The 23,163-nt window shown below is 39.0% G+C and overlaps 2 protein-coding genes, 1 long non-coding RNA gene and 1 pseudogene across 4 annotated transcripts; 2 read left to right on the top strand and 2 right to left on the bottom strand.

Annotated features, from left to right (window-relative positions):
- Nucleotides 1-4,285: 4,285 nt before the first annotated feature.
- Nucleotides 4,286-8,129, bottom strand: LOC130134686 (protein ROOT HAIR DEFECTIVE 3-like; annotated as a pseudogene).
- Nucleotides 8,130-8,131: 2 nt separating this feature from the next.
- Nucleotides 8,132-9,176, bottom strand: LOC115662487 (uncharacterized). 2 transcript variants are annotated; one of them, XR_008818662.1, is made up of 5 exons: nt 9,121-9,176; nt 8,850-9,034; nt 8,628-8,698; nt 8,483-8,546; nt 8,132-8,401 (listed from the first exon to the last, which is right to left on the bottom strand). It is a non-coding gene; the product is annotated as an uncharacterized LOC115662487 (long non-coding RNA). The 2 variants fall into 2 exon arrangements; XR_008818661.1 differs by having other exon boundaries at nt 8,850-9,176.
- Nucleotides 9,177-11,217: 2,041 nt separating this feature from the next.
- Nucleotides 11,218-12,566, top strand: LOC130140651 (extensin-1-like). Its single transcript, XM_056320577.1, has 2 exons — nt 11,218-11,226; nt 11,799-12,566. Exons 1-2 carry the CDS (start codon nt 11,218-11,220, stop codon nt 12,564-12,566), a joined length of 777 nt encoding a protein of 258 aa, XP_056176552.1.
- A 1,516-nt stretch (nt 12,567-14,082) lies between these two features.
- On the top strand, nt 14,083-17,292 carry LOC115662486 (NDR1/HIN1-like protein 6). The gene is made up of 2 exons (XM_030584628.2): nt 14,083-14,143; nt 16,432-17,292. The coding sequence occupies exons 1-2, from the start codon at nt 14,083-14,085 to the stop codon at nt 17,142-17,144; spliced, it is 774 nt and encodes a 257-aa protein (XP_030440488.2). The 3' UTR covers nt 17,145-17,292.
- The last annotated feature ends 5,871 nt before the right edge of the window (nt 17,293-23,163 follow it).

Consider the following 23,163-nt stretch of genomic DNA (forward strand, 5'->3'; position numbering starts at 1 on the left):
GCCAAAAAAAAGAAAAATGACTAAAATAAAGAAATGGGTATTGATGCTTGTACAGAATTTTAATATGCATTAGGCAATATAATTCCATGCTTAGCCTTAATCGTGCTAGTTTGTTTATCAGTTAACTAGTCCAACAGGCGCCCTTCTTTTTCTTTTTGGCACCATTAAGAAAAGGGAAAAGAGTTAAAAAGAAAAACCGCCCATCATCTGCTTTTGTTTTATTTTGTAGATGTGATTATCACTTATTTCTTTTCCTCCTTTTTGACTCCACCCACCTTGAAAGAAGAATTACATCGAGAATGCAATCAAGTTCCCTTCGGAAAGAAGATTCACGTGGCAATTAAGACGTCATAAAGGCATGTGCATGTTCCTTGTCACAAGTAAAGCTGGGAAACCAATCGGGGAAAAAGGCAGTTTTATTCGGATTTAAGTCCAAGAAATTAATAAAAAAAACAAAGAATTTGTCTTTCATTAGAAGGGAAAAGCGTTAGAAAAGTTCTAAACCTATTGTATTGATGCAAATTTAATCTTAAATCTTTTGATTTAGTATCAATTCAATCCTTCCGACTAATTTTAGCTGGATATTACTGATATGGATGCCGGTCGACGTACATGGTACCGTTGGTGCTGACATGGATAAATTTTAATAATATTTTAACATTCTTTCGAATCAGAAAGCAACGCTTTGGACGTGCAGGGGGAAGATGATGTTGAACGAACTAGAAAGCCTCAAGCAGCTCATGGTGTGTCCCAGCTTCAATAGCTACTCAGCCAATCGGCTTGCCAATGTCGCCTAGGGGAAGGCGACGCTTGGCAAGGTCGCCCAAGCCTCGCCCTTGTTTGGCCAGGCCTCGCCTATGGCGGGTGATGGCGACCCTTGCTTAGGCGTGGCCAACCTGCCTAGCCATGGCTTGTGGCTAGTCATCGGTAAAAGGGAGAAGAAAGGGAAAAAAAAACAACTAAATTATTAAAAAAATCGAAAAGATATTATTAAAAATTATTCACATCAGCACAGGCGGTGCCATGTAGGCTGGCCGACGTCCACGTTAGCAATATCCGACCAAAATTAACTGGAAGCACTGAATTTACACAAGGCCAAAATATTTAGGACTAAATTGGCAACATTAAAATGTTTATAACTAAATTAACACAATTGCAATAAATTTATGATTTTTCTAACACTTTTTCCTTCTTTAAAATGTAACTATCACTGACCTTGTTGTAAATTGTCCGACAAAAAAAAACCTTATTGTAAATTGATTTATGAGAAATAATATAATAATTTCCGGAAAGTCCGAGCATGTGTCAATTCAAAGTCATACCAATCCCTTTGGACGACATAAAGACAAGAAGCTGCCAACTCATTTATGGCAAAATAAACAAAAACAAAAGCAAAACTATTCCCGAAATAATTAAATAATTTTCCATGATCCTAAGCGAGTCACAGGTCCCCACCACTTTGACACAAGCACCGCAGGCTTGGTAGTTTTCGTTCTTGTAACAAGCAAAGGTGCTGGAAAAACCACACCAGTCTCAGCAAAACGACAGTTGATTCGTTCGCTGACCATGGACTATCGAGCATGGGCAATTTCCGAACTGTTGTCGATACTAATAATGTCTCTCGCATCTGTCGGTGATTCACAGTTTCACGTGAACTGTGATGATCCTCGTGGCGAAGAGAACGGGACGAGTTCGATTCTTAATCCCTGAGCTTCTTGCTACATCACTTAGATTATAGCATCAGGTGACTGCGATTGAAACATGTCGGGTTTTGTTCATGTTTGGAAATTTACATGGTCTCATGGATGGTTTTTGTGGAGGGGTGTCACTTGAATCGCATTTTGCAAAAACCCGGTCCAATGAGATCAGAGAGTAATTGCCGGGGCCAAAGGGCCCGGAAAAGGAGCAATTTCTGGCGGACCTCTAGGATGGCGCATCGAATGAAGGCAAAAATGAACCGAATTACATAACAAAAGGGCGATAATGTTCCTAGAATATATATATATAGAGAGAGAGAGAAGGAAATAGTGCATTTTGACGTAACAGTAAGCTTAGCATTGAAACTCCAATGATAGGCGTGCTTGGATAAGAGCACTAGCAAGATGGACAACATCTCGAGAAAGAGTCTGTCATAGTCATTGGGAGTATTCAAGAAGCAGGAGGACATGTCTCTCTGATGGACACCTTCCGTACAAATTACTCGAATATAAAAGCTCACCATAGTGAGCCAATTTTGTTAATTTATCAATTTGCTTAGCTACATTTAGCTTCCTCCACGCGGGAAGTGATTTTAACCATCAAGAGGTACTACGTGAGCTTCTGGCATAGACAACTTAAATAATGCTCAATTTCAACTCATACACAGAATTTGATCAGGATCTGCATTCGATCCAACTGGTAACACGATGTGATCATGCACAGTTCAATCTCAATACACATTGAGCCAAAGACAATAATCAACCAAACCTTTACCTGCAGAACCGTGAACCGACAACAAATGACAGAGCACAAGTACTCCCATCAGCATGAAAATCAACTGCATTTGCATACCCATTTTTTATCGGAAAAATTACCAAAAAAATCCTAAATATTTTGCAGTTGTGTAAATTCAGTCCTAAACCTTTTGCAAACCAGCCAATTCAGTCCTTTTGGCCGGCCGGCCCTGACGTGGCGCCGGCCGGCGTCCACGTGGCAACATTGTGGAAGCAATTTAATGAAGACATTCTTTATATTGTTACTAAAGCAATTACTGCTGAGGTACGTTACCTATATCTTATATTTTGTTTAATAGTGCAAAGTTATTAATTATTTGCTTTTTTCTGTTGGAATTTTCAGGAAGCAAAGAGGGCTGAGGCTAGACGGTTGGCTAAGAGCCAGTGGAAATCCCAGTTGGCAATTTTTGCTTGCGTAGCTTTGGGAGCATGCTGATTAAAAAAACTTCTTTAGACGTGTATATACAAAATTTCGGTTCTCCTGTGAGAATGCCTTACTGTTTTCCCCAACTTGTGACAAGTTACTTCAATTTGCCTGCATGACAGTCTCAATCGCCACGTGAATCTCCTTTGTGGAGGTAACATGAATGCTTTCTTGATGCTCACACCCTATCTTGCTTTGCAAACATGCTCGTACAGATTTATGATATGCATTAGGCAACTATTATCCCATGCTTAGCCTTGATCATATTAGTTTATCCATCAGTTAACTAGTCTAACAAGCAGCCATTTTCATTTTGGTACTATTAAGAAAAGGGAAGAGAGTTTAAAAAAAGAAAAAAAGAAGAAGAAAAACCCCCATCATCTGCTTTTGTTTTGTTTTCTAGATATGACTATCATTTGAAAATAGTCAAATGAAAATTCGAAAAGAAAAATATTAAAATATTGCCACGTGGACGCCGGCCGGCGCCATGTCAGTGCCGGCCGGCCAAAAAGACTGAATTGGCTGGTTTGAAAAAGGTTTAGGACTGAATTGGCCAAAAAAAAAGTTTAGGACTGAATTGACACAACTGCAAAAGGTTTAGGACTTTTTTGGTAATTTTCCCATTTTTTATCTCTCAGCTCAGTCTAAGAAGAGTGTCCAGCTTCAAGTAAAGAAAAAGAAGTGAAGAGGAAGTATCGGAAACTGGAACGTTTTGAAGAACCAAATCATGGATATTGCTCGAAGTGATAAAATTCACATCCAGATGAAGACCCACATTTAGTATCACAAAAGCGATGGATAGAGAAGGAGAAGATTCTTTTAGTAGAAAAGAAAGAGGTGGTTAGGTGGCTAAAAGAAAAGCCCAACTGCTTCTTTTCATTTCAAACCAAGGCTCGACAATACTCGAACTTAAGAAAGTTCTTTCAAAAGGGAGGACAAAAGGAGAGAATGATACAAATGATAGTCACATCTAGAAAACAAAACAAAAGCAGATGATGGGGGGTTTTTCTTCTTCTTTTTTTCTTTTTTTAAACTCTCTTTCCTTTTCTTAATAGTACCAAAAGGAAAAATGAAAATAGCTGCTTGTTGGACTAGTTAACTGATGGATAAACTAGTATGATCAAGGCTAAGCATGGGATAATAGTCGCCTAATGCATATCATAAATCTGTACGAGCATGTTTGCAAAGCAAGATAGGGTGTGAGCATCAAGAAAGCATTCATGTTACCTCCACAAATGAGATTCACGTGGCGATTGAGACTGTCATGCAGGCAAATTGAAGTAACTTGTCACAAGTTGGGAAAAACAGTAAGTCATTCTCACAGGAGAACCGAAATTTTGTATATACACGTCTAAAGAAGTTTTTTTAATCAGCATGCTCCCAAAGCTACGCAAGCAAAATTTGCCAACTGGGATTTCCACTGGCTCTTAGCCAACCGTCTAGCCTCAGCCCTCTTTGCTTCCTGAAAATTCCAACAGAAAAAAGAGCAAATAATTAAATAACTTTGCACTATTAAACAAAATATAAGATATAGGTAACGTACCTCAGCAGTAATTGCTTCAGTAACAATATAAAGAATGTCTTCATTAAATTGCTTCCACAATGTCTTGCATTGAAGAGGTGTGATGAGTGTGTTTGACAAAGAAATCTACAATTTAACAGTATATAAATGCTCTCAGAAAATAATACCATTGAAACTAGAATGGACAATGGGCCTAAACTCAGAAAAACTCACCTCTTCCCATGCGTTTAAAGCCAAGAGATCTACTATTTTAATACTTTTGTCAGTGGTACTGGGTTGGGGGTCCAGCGAATCAACTGACAATGTTTGCTCAATATCATCCGTCCTATCATCCAATCGTACAACCGCCAATACAGAGAGCAACCTCAATGACTGCAGGTATCATAATTATTTCAGTAAAAATCCACAAGCAAGCAACAGGGGAAACATGTAAAATATTTGCACCGCATATAAAATTTGCATACCTCCAAATGAGCAAGTTTTTTGATTACTCGAATATGTTCAATTCCAGTCCAGACTCTTGACATAGAGTCGGTATCACGGCTGAACACTGTTACAAACCTGGATAACCAAATGAAGCACATAAGAATATCAAGAGGTATTGAATCAAACCAACGAGTAAATCACAAACTTAAAGAGTGTGCCTACCGGTCCCTCATGCGTCTGAGGACTAATTCAGATTCCTTCCTCCCCTTGCATGATCTGTTATACCTGCGAGGAATTTTTCCTTGCTCTGTTCATCATGCCTAAACCAGAAAGGGCACCAGAAAACCCAGTTACAGCCGATTCGGTCTCACGCGCAAGAACTATCCTGATAGTCGACCAGGTTTCACTATTAGCTCCATCCAAAAGAGCTTCCACTGGTTTAGACAGAGCTTCATTCAGTTGTGCCTGTACAAATGTAAAAAAATTTGTGCAGATTCCATCAACCACCATTAAGTGAAAGGGGGAAAAGCCCTCCATCCGTAAAGAGAAGCTCGAGAGAAGAAGAAATATCTCTGTTCATTATGCTACCTTAGATGCTTCTGTAAGCTCAGAGAGCTTGGCAGCACGGACTGAAGCAACATGGGCATCAATGTTATGCTGCAGCTTCTCCCGTTCTCTAGATGTATCCCATTTGGCTTGTTCAATTACGGCATCTGTTCAAAGTATGATGTGAAACTTATCCATACAGTCAGTGGTAATATTCCTCTAATAACAAGTCCAAAGTAAAGCATGGCATGAACCTACAAATAGTTTCCTAAATGCCCCGAGTGTTATTTACCAACAAGACCATATTTTCACATCAGCCTCCAGTCTCAGACACAAACCTTCATTTCTGATAGATACAAGTAAAACAACTCATAGGTCACCAAGGGAGTGCAAATGCAATGACAAAAAGAGTCAAAGAACCAAAAGAGAGCTTAGTTACAAGACAAAGCACAACGACAAACCTTCATTCTTGGCCTACTTTTTCAGAGCATTAACTTTACAACATTAGGCCAAACGAGGGCATTACAAGTTGCTGTACCTGCGCATCCTTCGTCAAATTGAGCCATATAAGACTGAGTGCAGTCATGAGCAGCCACACAAAACACTTCCTGTCCGATCAAAGCCTTTTCAAATGCTTCCTTGAACTTATCTAGAGTTTCCCACCCAATACGTTCAAGAACAGATTGGAAAGCCGGTTGTACAAGCTGACGATTCACACAAAAACAGGATCAGCAACATATGATAAGATATCCTCAACAGATGGTCTCTCTGTGTAAGCTTAACTTCAAATGAAAACATCATGACTGAAATAAAAATGTGTCAAAAAGGGAAAATATTTCCACGTTACAAGCAGCTTGAAGTGGTAGTCATACAATAGAACCCAAAAAATCATGCACTTTAAGCAAGAAAAAACGTCCCATAACTTCTTAGAAGGCCAAAAATAAAACAAGGAAACATCACAAACAGAAGGCCAACTTAAGCTAAGCCATCAGCTAGGCAACTGCTACACTGTAACTAGCCATTCCTCTCCTACTATCAGGAGAAGATGATTGCTCGAAAGCAACCATTGAACAACCAGTTGAAATAATACTCAGATTGTGAATGAAGGGGCCATTTCCAAATTGGAATGATCACTTGAACAGAATAGCTGTATCTCACCAACACAGGCCAGACCTCAACAGCTATTATCTCATCTACTCAGGCTAAACCTCAACAACCAGCTAGTAGATATATCACAGAAGCAAACTCGTGCAACCTAAAATTAAACAATATAAACTTAAAAAAAAATGAGGTTTCCTTTGTGTTTTCTCTTTAAAAAATGCACTCGTTCCAAGAAAAGAAAATGCTCCTACTGCCCCCACTTCACGTAAGCCAGGAACAACTTAAAGAAACAACATTCTTAGAAGTAAGAACATGAAGCCGATTGCGCTGGATAACCTTAATGTACTTGCATTATTTAATAAACATAAAAGCCAGTTGCTGCACCACCATCTGTAATTCATCAGATAAAATTACTTATCTTACCCCGATAAACAAGCCTCAAGAATTGAACCGAGTTTCTTTCCAAAACCAGGAACTGGTCCCAACTGCGAAGCCTCTTCAATCAAATGCCAATCCTAACATGTTCAGAAGGGTTCGCCCGATCTTAAAATGTGAGATAAAATGCATCTACTTGCATCTCAAAATAGTGAAACAGACAAGCAAGTTTAATGTCCAGCAAGAACCAGATCAATACCTTATTTTCAGTAAAACTGTAATATTTTTTGTCGGCAATTTCTTCACATCGTACGGTAGCAACCATGACCTTAACACGGATAGTATGATGTGTACATTAGCATTCTCATTATCAACAATATATATAGTGGCCTTTCAATTAATTAACTCTCACCATGTGTGCAGGCAAGTCAAGGTCCCTATCCTCCTTAATGACCTTCCACATCTGCTGAGCACTAAAAGAAAATCCTGAAGCAGGAACTGCTCCCCTTCGATCTCCGGCGAGCCCACCAGGTGCAATAGAATGGAAGAACCGCTGTCTAAGGCTGGCCACCTGTTCGTCCAAGGAAATTCAACCATATGGCAAAAAATTAGTACAGATGAAAAGTATAATCTATTTGGCAACCAATGCTCCAAATTCCACAATAGAGCACAAGAAGATGAGATGGATACATAACACATCTCAAACTATAATTGATTAAGAATGGGAACAGAGGAGTAGTGAAAATCACCAAACTCGATAATGATGATTGAGCAATGATAAGCCCCAAGAAAATAAGAAATAGCTGTCAATGATGAGTGGCATTTCCACAGATATTCCAATACTTATGCATATGAGGACCAATATTCGTTTTAAACAGTACTCCAGTACAGGATTTATGTGAAGGAATGGGCGCCCACTGCAGCATTTGAAAATCTTGTCCAAACACAACAACAAAGCCGACATAAAAATTAGGCAATTGCACTCAAGATCCAAACATGCTTCCATGCGGTGCAAGGTAGGTATACCTCCTCTTTAAATTGCTGTTCCTTGCGTTCATAATTAGAGAGAGCAACAACCTCAACCTGAACAGCAGAAGAGATTCATTAGGACGAACTTCATTGCAACAATTAACGGCGAAAGCAAATTATCGAGAGGAACTCATACAAGCATCAAAGCACCTACATTAAAAAAATCACTGAGAGGAGTTTCCTTGTGTGCTTGTGGCTTAGGAACCTTGTCCATATCTGCAGGAAAATACTAAATGAAACCAGGAACAACTTTACAAAGTCGATTTTCCAAAGGAAATGCAACAACCCTCACCTTCTGCACATCTTCTCTCAAGCGATTTTCAATATATCTCGGAGGAGTCTGGATAAAAAGAAAAATCAAAGAGCAGATAAAAACCATCACAATCCAAAATGGAAACATGATTAAGTATAGGTACCAACCCTTGTTTTATCCCGTATGATGAACAACAGAGTTGTTCTCCGAGGGCTAAACAATCGCATCATGACCTTCAAGAAGAGTCACAACTTTATCATTAACTCTTAGAACTAAACATTTAGCTTATCTTAACTCAAGAGGACAAGAAATACCTGGAATACAATTTTCAGAAGAGGCGAGCTGGCAGCTTGATCACGGCCAATATCATGACACCACCTACAAAAAAAGATGTGTAAAAAGGGCACTAGGAAAATACTAAGACAACAATATCTCGCTAGAGCAAAGCAAAAGCCTCACATGTTTATGATGACTACATCGGAGATGGCCAAAGCGAAAAGAGCAATCTGCTTTTCAAAAGCAGCATCGTCCTGAATAAAAATGAGGATTAGATACACACAAATCAACCTTCTGGGTTGGTAAGATAAGCAGACATACAAAAGTGGAAAAGCAAATACACCTCTCCTCTTTCAAAACTGTCACTTCCCTCCACGTCCAAAATCAAAGTAAATGGTTCCATACCAGCAGCTTTAGCCATCCACATCCCCATGGTGGTTTGAGACCTGGAAAAATATGAAACCGTTTTTAGACTTTCCGAATCCAAATCTCAAATTCCATTAGAGTGAGGTTGTAGACATGCCTCCCTACTGAATAATCCATCATCTTAAACTTGGTGCCGAAGAGATGATTAAGCAACGTGCTCTTCCCTGCCATGTCATACTCATACAAAAGAATAAATAAGATTGAAACTGCAAAAGAAAAAAAAACATGAAGATGAAATGCAAATGCGCACCACTACTCTGAGGACCGAGGATGGAGACTACGGCGTATGAAACGCCACATTTACTCAATTCGCCCTGCGGCGCCCGGGATTCGAACACTCAACCTTTTGCGAGAGGAAGAGTGCGCGCTCCAAGCGCCACCCGGGCGGGTGGTACTTTCTAACAATTTTAGTAACAACATATTTCGAAAATGAGGATAGAGGCGCGGATTCGAGCAAATACACATTGGCACGAGGCTTTGATCGCCAGCTCGGCGAGGCTTTGATCGCCAGTCGCGAGGCTTTGATCGCGAGGCGCGAGGGTTTGATCGCCGAGGCTTTGATCGCGAGGCGCGACGGTTTGATCGCCAGGCTCGCTGAGGCTGTGATCGCCAGTCGCGAGGCTTTGATCGCCAGGCGCGAGGGTATGATCTTCAGGCTCGCCGAGCGTTTGATCGCCCGGCGCGAGGCTTTGATCGCCAGGCGCGAGGGTTTGATCACCAGGCTCGCCGAGGCTTTCATCGCCAGTCGCGAGGGTTTGATCGCCCGGCGCGAAGGTTTGATCGCCCGGCGCCGGCACCGGCGCGAGGCTTTGATCGCCAGGCGCGAGGCTTTGATTGCCAGTCGCGAACTCCATCGGCGACCAAAGATTGGCTGATCGATCGGCGATCGATCAGGAGAAACAGCGAAAAATGCTCTTCAGAAAAGTGACTCGATCCTTTTAACAGGGGAGAACAGGGACGAAGACACCAAAAACCCTCAGCTATGCATTTACTCTAAACCCTCTTTTTTTGTGATTTATAAAAAAATCCAACATTTGTATTCATATTGCACTTATACCTCCAACTCATACCGATTTGACATATTTACCCTAAATTTGTGCTCATGAGGCACGTTTACCCCAAATTCACCCCATATTTTGAAGTAAATGTGTCGTGCGGATACATATTTAAGATATTTGGTGTCACAAAAAAAATTGAAATAAATATATCACACGGATATAAATTTTAGGCAAATATATCACAATGAACATAACTTAGGGTTTTTGACACCTTTTTCCCAGAGAATAATAAGACTTAGAGAAATTAGAATATTTATGTAATCAAGTGAAAAATTATTTTTTTCTTTTGTCGGAAAAAAAGGGCTGTGACGGGACTAAGAAAATTTTGCCGTTCGAAATTTTTTCAAAAAGAGAAAAAAAAAGATTTATTCTTTAAAGAGTGCTCAAATGTATGGTTAAGCAACTAAACAATGATCAACTGATTTGTCTCGTAACACGGTTATTTTCAAGATTATACTTTTTTAATTATAATCACAAATACCTTGTAAGCCCCCGTAAGCCAGAACTTGATTTTGGGGCGGCATAATTTGTTTTAATAAATATCATTGAGCAAATAATTTCTCAAGAGTATTTTCCGGTTAACGTCAATGTCTAGCATATAATTTAGAGTAATTTTGTTATTTGGACTTTTCTCGTCCTGCTCAATATTCAATTATCATTTAACGTCAAATACCTTAAATAATCTCAAAATCACATAGATAGAATATTGGGGTGCAAAGTCCTTCAAAACTTTTTAATAATTTAATAGAATTGTAATTAGTATTTTTTTTCGAAATTTTGTGAAAATAGAGTATTTTAAAAAGCTTTTAAATGTGTTACCCTCAAAACTTAGCGTGGAAAATTGCTTGTTGTACTTTTTAGTAAGAAAGAATGATTGAGAAACGAAATTACATGGTAGCCCTTGCAAATTTTCATAAAGTGAAAATCAAGTTTCTATTAAAAAGATGTGAGATACAATGATACATCAACCAAACAGCTCTGGGTGGTTCTTGATTCCAAATTTTCAAAATAGGGAATAACTAGTCTGGTTTCTAGGTCCTAGAGAGGAACCGAACCGACGAAATTGACCAAACCAAACCGGCGACCGGCCTTAGAGTATATTATTTGTTTGTTTTTTTATTCAACAAGAGCAAAAAGTAAGGATTATTTGTGGAAGCAACCTCTTCTTTTACTGGTAATTTCTAGTGAATAGTAGTTTCATCCTACACCAAAGTAAATTTCAATATATATTTAGGAACTTTTGAGAAAGAAAATAAAATATTTAAAAATATAATACCGCCGGTTCCTGGATGAATGGGGTTGATTCCCAATTTCACGGACCGATAACCAACCATGTCCGATCCGCTTCTCACCTTGAAGCCAATCAATCTTGATAATTTCTTAGAAAGAGAACAAGAAAGTCCAGAAAAATGAATACATAGCAGATTAGCGGAAAGCTCAGCGTGGAGCATGTGCATACAAAATCTCGATGGAGTGGCTTGCACGTGAGCACTTTGGCAACTTGCGCCATGGATTTGACAACTAACTCCATTTTTTTTTTGTCTTTGATTGATTGCACTGGTTTTCTTACAAAATGAATTAGGGCTTAATCCAACAATGATATTAGCAAATTGCACCCCGTTTCGAATGACTTTTAGGGCGCGCATGATAACTATTCTATTTCTCTGTTTTCCTATTTTTCTATTCTCAAGAGCAGGTTTAAAACAGAAATCCATTTGGTAACGCAATTTCATTTTTCTATTTCTAAAACAAATTTATACTCTAGAAATAGGTTTGGAACATAAATCAGAAGTAATTTTTTTTTACTTTTATATTTCTGGAACAGAAATAAGAAATAAAAACTCTTCTCATCACTTGCCCTTACTACTAGCTGACCGCCCACCTATCGCTCCACCATCGCAGCCGGTCACCTCCCACCATCGCTGGCCGTTGTCCTCCGCCACCTGTCGGCTGTCGTTTATCGCCGTCCGCCACCGGCTACCTCCTGCCGTCTACCTTCCTCCGTCGTCCAACGCCGGCCGCCTCCCACCGTCGACCGCCGCTGGCTGCCTTTGGCCATCCTCCGTCGCCTCCCGTTGCCGCCCAACACAGGCCACCTCCCACCGCTCTCTCGCCGCTGCCCAACATCACCCACCTCCTGCCGCCGCCACCCAACATCGCTCACCTTCTACCACCGCCCACCTGTCGGCCGCCTCCTGTTGTCGTCCTCCTTCGCCGGCCCCCTCTCGTCGCTGTCCTTCGCTGCCGGCTGCTGTCCTCCTCCGCCACTCAATGCTGGCCACCTCTCGTCGCCGATCGCCTCTCGTCATCGTCCTTCGCCGTCGGTCGCCGTCCTCCTCCACCGCCTAGTGCCGGCCACCTCTCGCCGCTGGCTGCCTCCCGTCGTCATCCTCCGTCGCCGGCCGCCCTCCTCCTCCGCCGCCCAGTGCCAGCCACCTCTTGCCGCCGGCCGCCTCCCGTCGTCATCCTCCGCCGCTGGTCGCCCTCCTCCTCCACCGCCCAGTACCGGGCACCTCTCGTTGTCGACCGCCTCCCGTCGCCGTCCTCCTCGGCCGTCCAATGTTGGCCACCTCTCGCTGCCGGCCGCCTCTCGTCGTCATCCTCCGCCGCCGGCCGCCTCCCGTCGCCGTTCTCCTAGGCCGCCCAATGTCGGCTACCTCTTGCCGCCGACCGCCTCCGGTCGTCATCCTCCGCCGCCGGCCGCCTCCCATCGCCGTCCTCCGCCGTCGCCCAATGCCGGCCACCTCCCGCCGCCTCCCGCCAATGCCCGTCGTCCACCGCCTCTCGCTCATCAGCCTCTCGGAAGGGAGAAATTTTATGTTGTTATTAAACGAATTTCTATTTTAGAAATAGAAATTTTATGTCGTTATCAAACGCATATTTTGGTTCAGAAACTCGTCCATGGAATATAAATATAAAGATCTATTTCTGGAACAGAATGGTTATCATTCTCATCCTTAGTTTTTGCTATTCACTTGAGTTTCGCCATTTGATTTTATTTTTTTTACGTCCGCGGCTTATATGACATTTTTTCCTCGACACAAAAATTAAATAATACTTTGAATTGATTAAGTGTAAGTAAAAAAGCTCATTTAAATTAGAGAAAATAACACAAATGGCTAATAAACTTTGGTTCAATGTCCAATGTTGTCTCTTAATTTTTAATTTTTTAATGTAGTCCTTACACTTTGGCTTAATGAGCAATGTAATCCCCGAACTTTTAATTTATTCAATACGGTTTCTTAATTTTGGTCCAATGTTCAATATGATCCACAAATTTTTAATCATTTTCATATAATATAAAGATCACATTGAATATTTTCCTCGCTAGATTTGAGCGAGGGCCACAATGCCCTTGCTGTGGCCGGCAAGGGCATTGGGCGAGGGTCACGACGTCCTTGTCGGCCACAACCTGGGCCGTGAGCCCTCGCCTAGTGCCCAACAAGGGTGTTGTGGCTCTCACCCAGAGACAGTGAGGGCTGTGACGCCCTCGCCCAATGCTAGCGAGAGTTGACCGACGACTTTGGTCGGCCCCCTAGGCCCCCCCCCCCCGCCAAAAGAAGGAAAAGAAAAAACAAAAAAAATTAGTAAAATGTTATTTAAAAATGTCCATGTCAGCGCTAATAGCATCATGTAGGACGATTGGTATTCATGCCAGCGATTGTTGGCCGGATGGACTGAATTGGCACAAACGTCAAAGTATAAATACTCAATTGCTAAAAAAAAAGGGTTTATGACTGAATTGACACAATTATAACAGGTTTATGACTTTTTTGGTAATTTTTCCTATAGACTAATAAAAGTATATGATAATACTTAACGCCTCTACCTAAATTGGAAATTCCGACTCTAAGGGTGTGTTTAGTAACAATTTTGTTCTCGGGAACAATTTCTATTTGGAAATAGTTTTTTTCTATTTCTATTTCTTAGACAAGTTCTTAGCAAGAAAAACGTATTGATAACTGCATAAAATTTCTATTTTCGGAATAGAAAAAGAGCAGAAATGCATTTGGTACGACCCTAAAATATTTTAGTGACATGGAATTTTTTAATTTTTAATAATTTTCTAAGATTTTTTTAAATTTTTTTCTTTTTTTTCTGTTTCTTTTTTTCCTCCCTTCTTCTTTCTCCTCGCCGGTCGCCAGGCCTCGGCGATGGCCGGCAACCGGCCAGAGACGAGGGCCGACGGGGTCGACCTCTCCCAACCACCGCAAGGTCGGCCTCGCCATGGTTAAGGGCGCGTTTGGTAACGCTTTTGTTTCTCTATTTTTCTGTTCTTCTGTTCCCTGGAATAAAAAAAGAACAGAAATCCGTTTGGTAACGCATTTTATTTTTCTATTTTCTGGAATAGAAAAGTGGCCAAGAAATAGATTTGGAGCAGAAATAAGAAGTAGAAAAAATCTACTTCTTTGTTCCTAGAAATAGAAATAGAAATAGAAATAGAAAGGTCCAGTCCTCAAGCCGCGACCTCAGCTCCTCCTCCATCCTTCGTCGTCTGCAAACCGTCTCAAAGCATCGGTCTGGTCCATTCTCGGTGGAAATAATAAATAAAAAATAAAAAATTAATTAAATTATAAAAAATTAAAAAATTAATTAAATTATAAAAAATTAAAAAATTCCAAAAATTCATAAAAATCAGAAAAATTCTCAGAAAATCCATAAAAATAAAAAAAACTTAGAAAACCCATAAAAATTTGCAAAATTCCGAAATTGAAAAAATTAAAAAAAATTCATAAAAAGCTTTCTGAAAAATAAAAAGAGACAAATTTCGGGAAAGTAAAAAGTTTTAATAAACTTTTCCCAAAAAAAAATCAAAAATAAAAAATTCACATAATGGCTTAGAATAAATTAAAAAATTCCGAAAATTCATAAAAATTAGAAAAATTTCAGAAAAATCCCATAAAAAATTAGAAAATTAAAAAATTCCCAAAATTCATATAAATCAGAAAAATTCTCAGAAAATCCATAAAAATCAGAAAAACTCAGAAAACCCTTAAATATTTGCAAAATTCCGAAATTGAAAAAATTAAAAAAAGTAAAAAAATATAGGGAAAGTAACAGATTTACCCCAAAAATTTAGGGAAAGTAAAAAATTTTAATAAATTTTACCCCAAAAAAATATAAAAAAATTCACATAATGACTTAGAATATCTGTGGCCACCCACTTTGAGTGAAATTAAATTTTTGAGGTGCCCAAGTGGTATTTTTGAATATTCCTTAGTTTAGGGATTAAAAGGGGATTTAAACCCCTAAAAAGGATTAGACAAACCAATAAATCATGCTTATTGGTTTTTTTCACTTATAACTTGAACTTATAGTTAAATAAAAGATATAGATTTGAATTCAAAAAATTGGAAATAGAAATTTTGTGCAGTTATCAAACGCATTTCTGTTCTTTTTCTATTCTAGGAATAGAAATTTTGTGCAGTTACCAAACACATTTCTGTTCTAGAAATAGAAATTTTGTTCAGTTACCAAACGCATTATTTTACTCAGAAACTCTTCCAGGAAATAGAAATAGAAAAAACTATTTCCGAAAAGAAATTGTTTCCAGAAATAGAAACGTTACCATACGCACCCTAAGTGACCAGCTAGAGGAGGAAGAAGAAGGAAGAAGAGAAAATGACCTTGTTTCACAAATTGTTCCCGGGAACAAAAAAGCAGATTTTTTTTACTTCTTATTGCTGTTCCCAATCTATTCCCTTGCCACTGTTCTATTCTGGGGAGTAGAAAACTTAATTGACATACACAAACGGTTTTTTGTTCCGGTGAACAAAAGAACGGAAAAATAGAGAAATAGAAACGTTATCCAACGCGTCCTAACGGCCCAAGCTGCCAAGTTTTTTTCTACCTAATTTCTTTCCCTGTAGATTAAACTAGTCATTCAAATCTTATTTGTTGGCCTAAGTTAAATCATCATGGCAACAAAGAAATTGATCTGAACTTCTCGATAAGGCAGTCCATGACAGTTATCAAGATCAATTCCGCGTCTTATTTCTTGATCACGCGCTCGATTGACGAGTTACGAATATGGACGTCACCTGCTTCTGAATTAAGTCGATTTTGCACGTGGATGATATCCACAAAGGACCCACCGCTCCCAAGCACGATTGAAGAGAAGATTTTCCTCAACGGAAAATGTAGCTCTCAATTTCATATTCGCATCTTTAATACTATCTCTCTCGCAACTAAAGAAAAATGCTGAATCATTGCCATGCATTGTGGAAAATATTTCTGTGAGAGAATTAGATTTTCGGCGGTAGAAAACAAAAGTAAAATGAGCTGTGCCTTTTATTTTACCATATATAATTCAATCCTGAAAATACGAATTTTCTGAAATTGCAGGAATTCACAAAAACGAAAACGTCAACACGCGCTCTCTTGCTTGAGTGAAGTATATAATCCCCCGCTCACTGGTTTACAGCTTTCTCTCTCTCGCTGCCTCCCTCTTGTCTCCTCTCTCTCTCTCTCTCTCTCTCTCTCTCAAACACCATCACGGACAGAGTCTTCTCCTCCACCAAATCCGCCGCCGTTGGCCAAAGGCCAGCTCTACGGCGGCGCCTCCCGCCCGCAGCCTAAGAAGAGCTGCCGACACCGCCGCGGCTGCTGCTGCCGGTGCTGCCTCTGGACCACCGTCGCCCTCCTCGTCCTCCTCCTCATCGTTGCCGCCGCCGCCTCCTTCTACGTCCTCTACCGCCCCCACCGCCCGACTTTCACCGTCACCTCCCTCAGAGTCTCCTACATTAACATCACCTCTTCGTCCTCCACTCTCAGCTCCAAGTTCGACCTCACGGTCTCCGCTCGGAACCCCAACAGCAAGCTCGTGCACATCTGCAGCCCGATTTCGGTGTCGGTCCTCAGCGCCGACGGCGTCGTCGACTTGGGCGACGCGACGATCCCGTCCTTCGTGCACGGGAAGAAGAACACGACGGTGTTGAAGACGTCGATCGCGAGCAACGGCCAGCAAGTGGACAGCGGTTCCGCGAGCACGCTGAAGTCGGGCCTGAAGAGCAAGAGCGGGCTGGCCTTGAAGATCAGGCTGGACACGAAGGTGAAGGGCGGAGGCTTGAAGACGACGAGAGTTGGAATCCGAGTCACCTGCGGCGGAATCAGAGCGACCGCTCCGGCCGCCGGGAAGTCTGCAGCAACGGCGTCGACGGGGAACGCGAAGTGCAAGATAGATACCAGGATCGGGATCTGGAACTGGACGCCGTAGGAAAGTGAAAAATTACTGTTTGTCATATTTTTCTCAGAATATAGAAAATTGTTCAAAAATACTTTTCTTTTTTAATTTGTGTGTGTGTATTTTTTGGCTGGTGACGTGGGGATTGATCGTATTAGGAGAAAGAAAAATGGGCACTAAATAGAATTTTTTGTCTTCTTTTTTTTTTCTTTTCATATTTTTCTTTTGGGTTTTTGTTTTTGGAGTTTAGTCCTTGTTGCGGGGGGAATCGCAGCTGTATGATTGAAAGATTGATTGTTCTCAGTCTCAATTGCATTTGTTCTTATCTTGCTCTCGAGTCTCCTTCACTTGCCCAACATACATATTAAAAAAAAAAATACTGGGATTTTGGCATAAATTCTAGAAAAAGTTAATCAAATTATCGAATCCGAATTTTATTTCTAAATACCTTTTGTTTCTTTTCTTTCGCCTGTTTTGGATTTTATGAAAAATATATGGAAGCCATCCAATGGTTGTAGTACACGCGGCTTTAGAACGCGAGCAAGCTATGCTCGAATGGGGATCGTCCCTTTCGAAAGTGCGAACTTCAATTTCGCCCTCTGTACGACAATGCGTTGATTAATATCGTCTGGCGATGGCTTCGAACCTGTGTCGATGGGGCAATTCTTAATGCCGTAAAAGAAATAAAACCAAAATCGGTCGTACACGCTTGTTTATGCTGCGTTTGGTTCGCGTTTTAAAATGGGCTTTTTCCACAAAAGAGGGAGGGGGGCGGGTTTTGGTCAACAGTTTTTTAAGAAGTCCTTGGGTTTTGTTTTCTTGAATGCTAATGCATTTTTTCCTCCAACTTTAGACTTTCGAAATTCCGCGAAGGAGCTAAGTCTTGGAAGTTGCTTAGGCCAAGAATCCTCTAGTTGTGCTGATGGCAAAGTTAGTAAAGTTTCACATGAATTTGTTGAAGCTTTATTGACAGGCGACAGTACACCAACCGAAGACCCTAACCATCTAGAACAAATGGGATGCTTCCAAGCATCGACAGGGATAGAGGATGAAGAAACCGGGTACTCCGCATGGCATTATAGCTCGCGCCCGTTGAGAGTGGGAAACAGAAGGCAATTTTGGCAGAGACTCAGGAGCTTATCCGGAGGTAGCTTGAGCGAACATGAATTTGCCTTGAAGTTATGGCCAGATACATATTGATATAAGACCACGCAAGCTCACGTTCGCACCTTGAGATTCTTGTTGTGTAATGAACATGACCAGGGGATACGTTGTTGCTAGAGTAACCTGGATTACCCACTTTTCGGATTTTGATTTTGATTTGGCAGAACAGAATCAGGGGACACGGAATGCTATCTCCTCGGCCACCTGGCCCTTTGCCCCTACCCTCTTCTCGAAACCATGGACTAACGTAAATGAACTATAGCCAAGCTGCATTTTGTTGCTCAGAACCATATCATCTTGCTCCAAAGGAAAACTGGCATATATGGAAGCGCCCGTCGACCCTTGCACAGCGGAGGCAAGCAGGCCCACGCTTGGGACCTGGCTAGAATCGCCAGCCAACCGAGCCAACACCCTAGCAATTGATCTCTCTCTCGCCACGGTTCTGATTCTAAATTAAGATCCCTTCTCATTCTTTAAATGAGATTCAAGCGCCTCAATAGTTTGATCTCAAATCGGATAAGTCATTTTTTTGTTCTTTGCATGAGCGCAATTCGAGAGTCTTAGTGGCTTGATCCCGAATCATTTGATTCCTTCTTACAAAGAACCAGATTTAAAGGTTTGATCTTAAATTCGGAAAGCTTGGTGAACTCTTCACGACATGTTCATAGGGGTCTTAATGACTTAAATCTTATAGATTTGGTGCTTTAGAATTTTTAAGAACGTCTCGATATCTTTTGCAACTGCACATACCGTCCCAAGATAAATAGAGAGAGCTTCTACTTATAAAGAGGATGGAAGGAGTTTTTTTGTCATCATGATTGCTCGTTTTCGATCAATATTTACTTTGATATGAATAAATATCAAATCCATTTTGAATTTAATATGTAGATTTAAGGAAAAATTTCAAATAAGGACACGAAATGCCTAAATTTTATCAAATAAAGGTTTGAAATGATCTTATTTCAAATAGAGGCATAAAGTTGCCACATCAGTCTCAATGAAGGATTTGACTTTACCAGCTAGTCAAGGGCATTTTGGCCCTTTATTATTTTTTTATTTTCTTTCTTCTTTTTCTTTTCCTTTTTCTATTCTTTTTCTTTCCAAAAAAAGACAAATTCAAAAAAGAAAAAAAGGCTAAAATTTAAAAAAACAAACACACACACACACACAAGCAAAAGAAATCCCAGGCAAGGAGCGTTTGCTCCCCTTGTATTTTTTTTTAAAATTCTTAATTTTTAATCTAATTTAACTAAAATTTAGGTTAAAATTGTAAGTGGATGAAAATGCCCTTCACTAGCTAGGATATTTAGCTGGTCGACGAGGTGAGATTATTTGAAACGCCATGCCCACTTCAGGTCATTATTTGAAACAAGGTCCATTTCAGGCCCTTATTTAGAATTTTCCCTTGATTTAATTTAGCTCATCCAATTAATGAATATCATCATTCAAGTTTAATGGGAAAATTACCAAAAAATTCATAAATCTACTGCACTTGTGCCAATTTAGTCCTCAACTTTTCAATTTGACCAATTTAGTTATAAACCTTTTGATAATTTGCCAATTGAGTCCTTCTGGCCAATTTTGACTGAAAATTGCTAATATGGATGCTAGTTGTCCTACGTAGCACAACCGACATTGACGTGAATAACTTTTATAATTTTATAATTTTTTTACTTTTTTGATTTTTTCTTTTTTTTCATGGCCAGCGACCCTCGCTAGATCTAGACGAGGGCTGCCTTGTCCCTGGTCGGTGGGGCCACGAAGGCCCTCGCCCAGTGTCTTGCGATTGAAAGAAAAAAAGAAAGAAAAAATAAATGATAAATAATTCATTTAAAAAAATTGTTCACAATGCCCGCCGTACCACGTAAGGCAATTTGGTGTTCATAGCAGTTATTTCTTGCCAATTTTTGCCGAAGGACTCAATTGGCAAATTGTCTAAAGGTTTATAACTAAATTAGCCAAATTGAAAGATTTAAGACTGAATTGGCACAAATGTAATTGTTTTAGGACTTTTTTGGTAATTTTTCCCAAATTTAATTGTCCTTCCATGAATAGATAACCTGATTAGATTGGAGAATCACACTCACAAAGAATTACTGAATATTGAAATATTTATGCAAAATTTGGTAATTAGATTAAAAAGAATTGAGTAAGTGGCCTAGAATTTCCACTGTTTACAAGTATATCTAAGAACCTACATTAAAAATAAGTCATGCTAGTAAAGAATGTAATCTAGAGTACCTTCTCTAATTTATGTCTTCCTTTTCAAGTCTAAGCTCAATAATAGGTAAAATCTCGATATGTTTTCTCTTTATCCATTTTCAAATATTCAAACAATGTTTGAATATTTGAAAATGGATAAAGAGGGGAAAGAACACAAGAAGTACCAAAACTTGTGTACGACACTCACTTTAGTGCCAAAAGCTTTTTTCGGATCACTTAGGTAGCGAATGATAACCATTCTGTTCCAGAATAAGTTCCTAAAATAGAAATAGATTTTTCTATTTCTGGTTCGAGAATAAGTTTCTGATAAAAGAAACCCGTTTGATAATGACAAAAAATTTCTATTTCTGGAACAAAAACCCGCTTGATAACAGCACAAAATTTCTATTTCCTGAAAAAAAAAACCCGTTTGATAAACAACGCAAAATTCTATTTCCGGGAACAAAAATCCATTTTTTAAGAAATGGAATAAAAATAATTATAAAATCGAAAAAATTCCTAAAAATCTCAAAAAAATTCAAAAAATCCAAAAAAAAATTGAAAAATTCTAGAAAAATTCATCACAATTTCCAAAAAATAAAAAAAAATTCAGATTTCGGGAAAATAGGAAATTTGTTGAATTTTTTTAAAAAAAATCAAAAATTTCAAAACTTCATAGAATGGCTTAAAATACATGTGGCCACCTACTTTTAGTGAAATTTAAATTTTTTTAGGTGCCCAAAAAAAATCAAAAAATCAAAAATTTGAAAACTTCACAGAATAGTTTAGAATATATGTGGCAACCCACTTTGAGTGAAATTTAAATTTTTTTAGGTGCCGAAAAAAAATAAAAACATAAAAAAATAAAAAATTTTAAAATTTCACAGAATGACTTAGAATGCCTCTAGCCACCCACTTTGAGTGAAATTTAATTTTTTTTAGGTGCCCAAATGGAATTTTTGATTTTTTAAAATTTTTTAATTTTTTTCGGCACCTAAAGAAAATTAAATTTCACACAAAGTGGATGGCCACATGTATTCTAAGCCATTCTGTGAAGTTTTGAAATTTTTGATTTTTTGCATTTTTTTCTTTTTTCGTCACCTAAAAAAAATAAAATTTCAATCAAAGTTGGTTGCCACAGGTATTCTAAGCCATTCTGTGAAGTTTTGAAATTTTTGCTTTTTTTTATTTTTTTTTGGCACCTAAAAAAAATTAAATTTCGCTCAAAGTGGGTGGCCACAGGTATTCTAAGCAATTATGTGAAGTTTTGAAATTTTTTATTTTTTTATTTTTTTCAGCACCTAAACAAATTTAAATTTTGCTCAAAGTGGATGGTCACTGGTATTCTAAGTCATTCTGTGAAGTGTTAAAATTTTTGATTTTTGATTTTTTTTATTTTTTAAGGCACCTAAAAAAAATAAAATTTCGCTCAAAATGGGTGCCACAGGTATTTTAAGCCATTCTGTGAAGTTTTGAAATTTTTTTCTTTTTTGCTTATTTTTATTTTTTGGCATCTAAAAAAAATTAAATTTCGCTCAAAGTGGGTGGCCATAGATATTCTAAACCATTCTGTGAAGTTTTGAAATTTTTTATTTTTTTATTCTTTTCGGCACCTAAAAAAAATTAAATTTCGCTCAAAGTGGATGGCCACAGGTATTCTAAGCCGTTCTGTGAAGTTTTGAAATTTTTTATTTTTTGCTTTTTTGTAATTTTTTTCGGCACCCAAAAAGATTAAATTTCACTCAAATTGGGTGGCCACAAGTATTCTAAGACATTCTGTAAAATTTTTAAATTTTAGATTTTTTGATTATTTTTTTTGGCATCTAAAAAAAATTAAATTTCGCTCAAAGTTGGTGGCCATAGGTATTCTAAGCCATTTTGTGAAATTTTTATTTTTTATTTTTTATTTTATTTTTTTCGGCACCTAAAAAAATTTAAATTTCGCTCAAAGTGGGTAGCCACAGATTCTAAACCATTCTGTGAAGTTTTGAAATTTTTGATTTTTTGCTTTTTTTTCCCACCTCAAAGATCGTGACTTCCAGATGAACATGTGTTTTGAAGAAAGAGTTCTCTGAGAAATGATTCTCATTTTTGGTCTAGAAATAGAAAACCTACTTTTTTTTTTGTTCTGATTTCTAGTTCAGAATCGATTCCGGAACAAAAAGTTGTTCAAAAAATAGAAAAATGGAATTGCGTTACCAAACGGGTTTCTGGTCCAAAGCTATTTCTGGGAATAAAAAACCAATTCTAAACAGAACCAGAACAGTTATCATGCTCTACCTAAGCGACTCGCAGGTCCCCACCACTATGACACCAGCACCGCAGGTTTGGTACCTTTTTTTTTTTGGGTAAAGCAGGTTTGGTACCTTTCGTTCTTATAAGATGCAAAGATGCTGGAAACACCACACCAATCTCGGCAAAGCGACAACATATTCGTTTGCTGACCACGGACTATCGGGCATGGGCAATTTCCGAACTGCTGTCGAAACTAATAATGTCTCTAGCATCTGTCGGTGATTCACAATTTCATGTGAACCGTGACGATCCTCGTGGAAAGCTCGGTAGTACAGGGAAGAGACTGGTGTAACTCACCAAGAATATTTATGTAACTCCAAGTAGGGGAAAAAATGCCAAAAAAGTCCTAAACCTTTTGCATTTGTGCCAATTTGATCATAAACCTTTTTTT

Source organism: Syzygium oleosum, unplaced genomic scaffold (genome assembly GCF_021117445.2).
Source record: "Syzygium oleosum isolate NSW1041296 unplaced genomic scaffold, Sole_v2.1 Sole_v2.20, whole genome shotgun sequence".
In the NCBI taxonomy this organism is placed as follows: domain Eukaryota; kingdom Viridiplantae; phylum Streptophyta; class Magnoliopsida; order Myrtales; family Myrtaceae; genus Syzygium; species Syzygium oleosum.